We start from the raw sequence: 8,084 nt of genomic DNA, 5'->3' as shown, positions 1-8,084 counted from the left end.
ATAGATACAAGCAATGAAACATGTGCACACAAACCAAATAAACCTAGACTTGTATTTGAGTTTGCAGAATAACGATTTACTCAACACCCACAGAAAGTTAGTAGCTCATGGAAGTAAAAAGTAAAGCCAAAGAGATGAAAGGAAATGAAATTAATGGTATGTATTGAAACAAGAAAATGTTGATTATAAAATACTTCAATGACTTGAAGCAAAATATAAACAACGAAATAGAAACAGAAATAAAGATAGATGGGTGAATCCGTCAAGTCGGCGAGCTCAACCTCTTGCTCTTCGTCGACGAGGTGGAAGGTTGCTAGACTATGTGATGGACGAAACGACAGTGGAGGAAAGCTCCAACTGAGCGATGTCACAAGGCTATAGTTTCAGGCCTTCCCTTGAACCACCAGCTACTCAATTCAATAAGCAAAACATTTATAGTGAACAGAGAGGCTTGCAACTTGCTCTGCAAAAGGGGTTCAACGTACTCTGCCAGTCAAAATTGTAATCGCATCACACACTTTTTCACGTTGGGCAGTGCAGTGGCGACAGTTCAATGAATCTGAAACTCTTAAGCATTCAATTAATTCTTCACTGCAAGTTGTTCTCAACACATGCCTTTTTCTACTGCATGTTGTTTTCAACGCATAGCTTCTACATCTTTTCATTCTATTTAGCTTCGATGTGTTCACGTTCTCCCTCACAATCCTCTTCGTTAAGCTTTACTTTTGTGCTCAAATTCCTGCGTTTAAGATGACAAACACGTGATATTTCAAAGGAACTGGTTTTTCAGGTGTTGAACGAAAAGTTAGTATTTTGACATGATTTTCTCTTCAAAGTTAATACTCTTGTTGAATTGCCCTAATTATTCTGAATAAAAGATACAATAACTTGTATTTCTACAAGTTATCACATCCCCAAATTTAGAACTATGCTTGTGAAGGAAATCAGATATGAGGATTTCCATGAGCAGCGGAAGGTTTGTTCCAAATTCCATTCGAAATTGAACATAAACAATTATAGTACAAGAATGGAAACTAATAGGTCATGCACAAAACGAATTACAGATGCTAAACGATAGAATCAAGGGATAGAGTATGTGTACCTTTGAAGAACCATTCTTCAAGCTCCCTCGATCAATCTACAAGTGTCCATAGCAACACAACCCTCGAACGCAATGACCAGTGCAACACGATCACCAGCACGAACACAACAAACACAATCATCATGAACCCAACGAACGACCTTCTCGAACCAATCGAGTTGAGTGAGGACACCACCTTAATGGTTACCTTGGTATTCTCGGCATGAGAATCTAGGAGTTGTGGGCTCTGTATGATCTTGGCTTGAGGAAGAGACTGGAGGACAACGATCGTGTAAACAATCAAGCAAGTGGGAGATAAGAAGCATCTATCGTATAGACGATTTGTCCAATCATGTAGTAAATGGCAGCCTACCGTATAGACTTAGCCACACGATCGTCTAGCTACGATCAGCTAATGAACTATCGTATAGTCAATACTCCACGATCATTTAGCCTCTATCGTTTAGTGAAACAATTTCACTTGATAGCTTAATCCGTGAGAAACTTTCCGAATTGAGTAACTTCTAATTTTAGGAAAACATTTTTTCTTTTATCTCACGGTTACCATAAAACCACCAATAATCTCCCACTCAATTAGTTATTAGAGAAAAAAAAATTAATTATCAAATAATTAATATATTATAAATAAATATGATAACCGACTTACCATATTATATTTATAACCTATAGTTTTAATATTTCATCTTATGAAACATACAAACCATAGTTCTTTTTCTATTTTATGGTACTTAATATAAATCATATTTATACTAATCCTCCACTTAATGTATCTCATACATCACACCAATTATATCATATATAATTGAATTTTCTCTTATTAATTTGAACACTTCAAACTAACCCTAAGAACTTATTCTCAACTTGAATCCATTGAGCTACCAAGGGGACCTTATGGACCTGTAGCTTGAAGCTCCAACGGTACATGAATAACTGATTAAACTCTTTAGTCACAAAATTCACCATTAGTTAACTGTCGAGCACTCCACTAAAGACCGACAACTGCACTCTCCTCATTATAGATATATTTCTGTGTCCTTATTAACTAATAAACATTGCGATAACCCTTCACAGATTGCTTGTAAGTACAGCTGGCCAATTTACCGTTTTGCTCCTATAGTTACATTTAACTCTTTAAGTACCACTTATTCTTCTAATGAACATAAGTCATAGTCCTACTATGACTGAATCCTCTCTTTCAAAGAGAGGATGTGACCACTATGTTTAAGACCCGGAATCAGCCCTTAAGGGAGCAATCTATCTACTTACCCTTACTTCGAGAAAGGAGTGAATTCCATCCCAGCACCCCAATAAGACAAATTAGGCTTATTGAGTTGGCAATCTGGCCACTCTCACCCATACTGACCAAAGGACCTACCTCATAGGCAAGAGTTCCCAAAACACTAAGGATTAAGGTAATGTCACCTATGATCGTTAAAGTGATCTATCTAAGTCTCAAGTATCGATGACGTTATATAAAGGGAGAATCATCTCGTGGTTCGATCTTATACAAACTCTTTGTATAGGATATCCCCACTCGGATGTCTCCACATGAATGGTCAGGATCAGACCATCTATAATAGTTCACAACACTTGAAAACCTCTACAAACCGCTTGCATGTCTCCACCTGAATGGTCAGGGCATATCCGTTGTGTCATCGGGATAAGGTATCCCTCTTTAATCCTTATACTACAAATCTTTTAGGTTATTACTTAAGGTATGATCCACTTGTATATCTCATATACATGCTTAAATTTACATACAATAACCATGGATCTTTTTTTATTGGATATGAGTGAATGCAAATAAAATAACTCTTATTTTATTCATAATAATGTGTACAATGTTTACAAACTACGAGACTCCAGAGAATTAGAACACCAATCCCAATAATCTCCCACTTGTTCTAATGCCTCGGGAGACTAATTTACAATATATGAAAAAAAAAAAAAAAAGAGTACAATATACAATAAACTAGGGCATACTTTATACCCAGTATCATCTCCCACTTACTCCAGACAAGATGTCGCATGTCTCGTAGACCCAGACTCTACAGATGACCCTCGAATATTTAGCCGTGAGAGCCTTTATAAATAAAACTCTATATGTCTCGAACAGAATGACCAAATTTGAGCACGATCCAACAGTTCAAACTCAGGCAATCAACAATTTTGTGGAAGCTGTCGCTGAAAAATCGAATTGTTCTCTCCCCGATTTTTGGCCTCTTTTCACTCTAATTTAATTTTGAAAAATCTCGATTCTTTTATTTTTTTAAAAATTTTGAAAAGATAAATAAAATATTTTTATCACAACATCTCCAAAATCTCCAAAGATTCTATTAAATTAATAAATCAATTAACTTTTCAAATTATTTTAATTTAGGCTTCAAAAACCAAAATTAAATGGCATGAGATCCATCTGGTACAAATTAAATCCTTGCAAATATTTAAATCAATTCAAAATCACATGAAATTAATTATCTCATTTCTTTTAAGTTGGCCCTAAAATCCAAAATTAAAGGGAAGCAAAATTCAATATTTTCAAGATAATTAGTTCGAATACCTAATCAATTAAATTCAATTTAACCAATAAAAGTTTTCAATTATTTAAATTTAATCCCAATTTTCCAAATGAAAGGGAAATTTAAACTCAATAATTTTAGATAATTAACTTAAATTTTCCTGAAATTCGGGATGTTATATTATCAATCTAATACAAACCATTCAGGTTATTACATGATCCAATCGTATGTTCATGTTCAAGTTTCATCAAATAATCTTGGATCTTAGTTTATTGGTTTTGGGTTAATGCAACTAATTGTCATATAAAATAATATTTATTTTATTAAATAAATAATCTGTGTGTACAAATAAAGTTTACAAACTACAAGACCACAAGATTTAGGGCATCATCCCAATACACGGATGTTATACGGATATCCAACTACAAGCAGGTGTCATTCTTAACTTAACTCCTAATAGGCAGGATTTCTTTGCACTGACAACAAAGATTTTTTTTTTCACCTTTTTTTTCTATTTTCTATTTTTCTTTTTTTTCGTCTTTTTCTTAGGAGAACATAATGAGCGTTTTATGAATGTGACAAACCTCTTCCACTAGAGACAACTTTCTCACTCCCCATTTCATTTCTCGTCTCTGTCAAATTTTCCATGGGAATCGGGATGGGGAATTCGTGAAGATCGAGTTCCCTGTCGGCAATTTTTTCCCATTTGATTTCTTAACATAAATCACTATTAGGGAAAAATTTTAATTAAATTGTTAACTTTTATATGATTAGTTCCATATGAACAATTATAATTTAAATAGAAATTACTCAAATTTTTCAGTTGAAGGAAATAATTATCTATCAAATTATTCATATAGCTAATCTAAATTTATTAGAATTCAAATATATCTTTTTTTTTATACTAATTCAAACATTTTCATTATTTTGATTATTAAACAATAAATATGGAAAGTTAAATATAGTATCTATATAATAAAAATAAATAACACAACATATTATTATAATAAATATAAGAAAAAAACCTAACAGAGCGGGAATGGGAAACTGGTCGGGGATGGGGAATGGGGACGAGGAATGCATTCTTCATCCCCGTCCCCATTTAGTTTTTGGAGAAGTTTTTTTTCCCACTCTCTCCATTCCTTATCCCATTTGGGGTGGGTCCTTGTAGGGGAGTGGACATCTTTAGACCTATGATCTATGAGACAAAATTTTATGGACCTATTAACTTGTAACCTCTTAAAATTTAAGAATTTATTAGACACAAAATTAAAAGTTTGAAGACCTATTTAACATAATTTAGAAACTCAATAACTAAACTTATAATATAATACTTTTAAAATTTTTGAATAAAGTTGCTTTTTATCTCACAAGAATTTAGGCTAATTCATGTGCATTGACTATTCTCACACTACCATAATTTGAGCTTATTCTCTTTGAATTCTCTATTATTTACATAACCCTTATCGACTCATCAACTATTGATATTATTGTAAGTTTCTATCATTTTAGTGTTTAATGAGATGAACTAATTTTAAGATGAACTAATTATGAAAGAGTGGTTTGTTGACAGGACATCAATACAGAGATTGCCTATTCATACTGCACCTTTTTCAGAATAAAGTTTTTTTTTTTTTTTTTTTGAAACATTTTCAGAGTAAAGTTACAACCTTATGCTGCAATTCATCCAATTGGAACAAAGTTTCACAACTGAGAAACTCAAAAGCAAATGCACAGCAGAGTTGAGGTAACTTCTCAACTGAACAGTAGATTTTTACAACAAAAGTAAAGCATTTACCTTCTCTGTAAAATGTAAAAACACCCTTTATCTACTGAAAATCAAAAGAAAGTTACAGACTGAACAGTAAAATTGACAAACTTATAGGATATAAACCAGCAGGTTATTAAGAAAGAATCTACATCTCTCCCTCTTTTTCTACTCTCAATTTCTTGAATTCCATTAGCTAACTCAGCTAAGAGGACAAAGAATTCAAAAACAAATAGGAAAGCTTACAGAACTAACAGCTATAGGACAATTTGTTCATATAAAAAATAATAATAACAATTAATAACCATTTGAAGTCAATGATGTTATCTCCTTCTCATGTCATACAGAAGCCTCAATTCTAGGCTCAAATGAAAAGGCAGACATAAACTCCACAGCTTCACCATTCATATAGCATTTGGGCAATTCGGTCCATTGATTCTCAACGAGATCGCAGAGTAGATATGTATAAAGGTCATTTGAGTTCATGCATATGAGTATTTGGTCACCAGCTCCAACACAGTTAATGTCGACCTTCTTGCCATACCACTCGTGCGACATGGCAGGAGGCAATGCTGCAATTTGATGCCAAGTTCGAGCTTCCTCGTCGTATCTCCAAACTCTAAGGCTTGCAGTTTCGAGAAATTCAGACAACATAACAACTAGCATCTCACCTTGACACTCAACAAGGTCGATAGAGTACTCTGAAAAGACAGGCAAGAGCCTGGGGTACTCTACAAAGCATCTCTTGCTCAGATTACAAGCCATGATAGTCCCAGAGGAGCTAATGAAATAGACTGTATCCTCTCCACTCTTGTTCGTAATGACCGACGAGTATTGCTTGGATGGGCTTCTCTGCATGTTTGTGGACACTACATTTCCTGTCCGACTCAGGAAGTATACAACAGTATCATCATTGAAGTTGAAGTCAATAGAATCATCAACTTTTCTACTCAAGGCAACATCGTCGTCCCAGCAACCCGTGGTTGAACGGTAAACTTTGAACCGAAGCTTTGGAACTTGGCCATAGACCAATACAAGCTTGTAAGAGCCCTTACAACCATCCGGGTCTGCACTCATCACAATGGCATGAAGAGATTGATTTTTCTGGTCAAGATCCACTGGAGGAAGCTCACTACAGGAGCCTGTTAAAGGATTGGACACGATGAAGTTTCTCGATGAATTGCGAAAACAGATCAAACCACCAGAGGCTGCAACAGGCATCGAGTAGTGATGACGATTCTGAAGTAGGTTTGGATAGTTAAGTTTCTTCCAATTATTCTCAGTCGAATCGAAAACGATCGATTGGTTGAGATGTGGATCAACCATGAAAAACCAGGGGTCACGCGCAGAAATGTCGGAGCACGCAGACTTGAAACTCGAAGAAGCCGCAACCGATTTCCATCTTTTGCACACTGAAGAAAGGCGAAAGAATGCCGATGTTGGTAACCTCGAAAGCACCCTCTCAAGAATGTCTTGATTGAGATCATCCAAAGAGAAGTTGCTGAACATGGTGTTTTCTCCATCATTTCTCTTCCTCTTCCGAGTCACCCCCAAATCACCACGAGCATCACCAAGCTCCATTGGCAGAAATATCTGAGAAATCACTGCAATATCAATCTATTAGTTTCAATCAAAACCTAATTTCAATCAACCCCATTAGTAACAAGACAAAGAAGAACAAATAAGGATAATCTCAAATCAAATCTGTAAGAAGAAGAAAAACTCCATTTCCCCTCTTCTAAACCCTAATCAACAGATCAAGCCAATTCCGAGAGAAATTCATAAACACATACACAAAACCCGAAATCCAAGGGTTTCACAAATTAAAACAAAAACAAAAACAACAACAGAAATTCGATTCGATTCGGACGCAAACAGAATGCAGATACCTCCACAACGGATCTCAAACCCTCAAAACCCAACGATTAAACCTAAAACCCAAACACGGCGTGAAAAGAAAGCAAATGAAAACAGAAAAAAGAAATGAGAAGAGAAAAGGGAAAATGCACCTGAAAGAAGCAGCAGCAATGGAGAAGAAGTTGAGAGGGACTGAGTAAGTGGGAGTATCTGAACTCTGAAGGGTTTATAAATGGGGGAAAGGGAAAAAGAAGAAGGAAGCAAACGAGGGGTAGGAGCAAAAAGAGAAAAGGGGGAAAAAGAGAAAGGGGGCTATGGAGGAAGAAGAGGGGGAAGCTTCGAGGGCAGTGACTTTTGTAGGCGTTGACACTTTGTTGCAGAGAGAGGGAGGAAGAAGACGGAGAAGGAGAAAGAAGAATACACGAGTGGATAAAAAATTAAAATAAAGAGATAAACAAATATAAAATAAATTGTGAAAAGAATACAAGGAGAGAATACGATTCTTAATTGTAAATACAAAAAAAGAAAGTAAGATGAGAGAAGATGAGTTGACTCTGCTTCACGAGTGCTTCTTAGGCTTTGGATTCGTTTGGTGGGTTTTTCCCCCCCCCCCCCCTTCCTTTTTCTTTTTTTCTCTTTTCTTTTTTTAATTATGAGTTTGCTTACTCGGCTTTCATAATGTATCATCCAATCAAATAAATAATATGATAATTAGAACTTTGGACGTAAATATGAGTATAGTTTAACTAATATCGTTAAGAATGATGTAGAACATATTTAAGAGTTATAATAAAATTGTTAAAATTACTTTAAAACATATTTTTAATCCTTTAAAATT

The 8,084-nt window shown here is 35.1% G+C and overlaps 1 protein-coding gene across 2 annotated transcripts; it reads right to left on the bottom strand.

The window, feature by feature from the left end:
• Positions 1–5,392: 5,392 nt before the first annotated feature.
• Positions 5,393–7,833, bottom strand: LOC120087274 (F-box family protein). 2 transcript variants are annotated; one of them, XM_039044220.2, is made up of 2 exons: positions 7,399–7,833; positions 5,393–6,993 (listed from the first exon to the last, which is right to left on the bottom strand). In XM_039044220.2, exon 2 carries the CDS (start codon positions 6,968–6,970, stop codon positions 5,729–5,731), a length of 1,242 nt encoding a protein of 413 aa, XP_038900148.1. In that variant the 5' UTR covers positions 6,971–6,993; positions 7,399–7,833; the 3' UTR covers positions 5,393–5,728. The 2 variants fall into 2 exon arrangements, with proteins under 2 accessions (XP_038900148.1, XP_038900150.1); XM_039044222.2 differs by having other exon boundaries at positions 5,393–6,982; positions 7,399–7,702.
• Between the last annotated feature and the right edge of the window lie 251 nt (positions 7,834–8,084).

This window comes from Benincasa hispida, chromosome 9 (genome assembly GCF_027475165.1).
Source record: "Benincasa hispida cultivar pf3 chromosome 9, pf3_genome.v1.1, whole genome shotgun sequence".
NCBI lineage: Eukaryota > Viridiplantae > Streptophyta > Magnoliopsida > Cucurbitales > Cucurbitaceae > Benincasa > Benincasa hispida.
This window is presented reverse-complemented; position numbering and strand designations above follow the sequence as displayed.

Coding starts and splice junctions, on each gene's coding strand:
- LOC120087274 (XM_039044220.2), bottom strand. CDS start 6,970: ATGGAGCTTGGTGATGCTCGTGGTGATTTGGGGGTGACTCGGAAGAGG.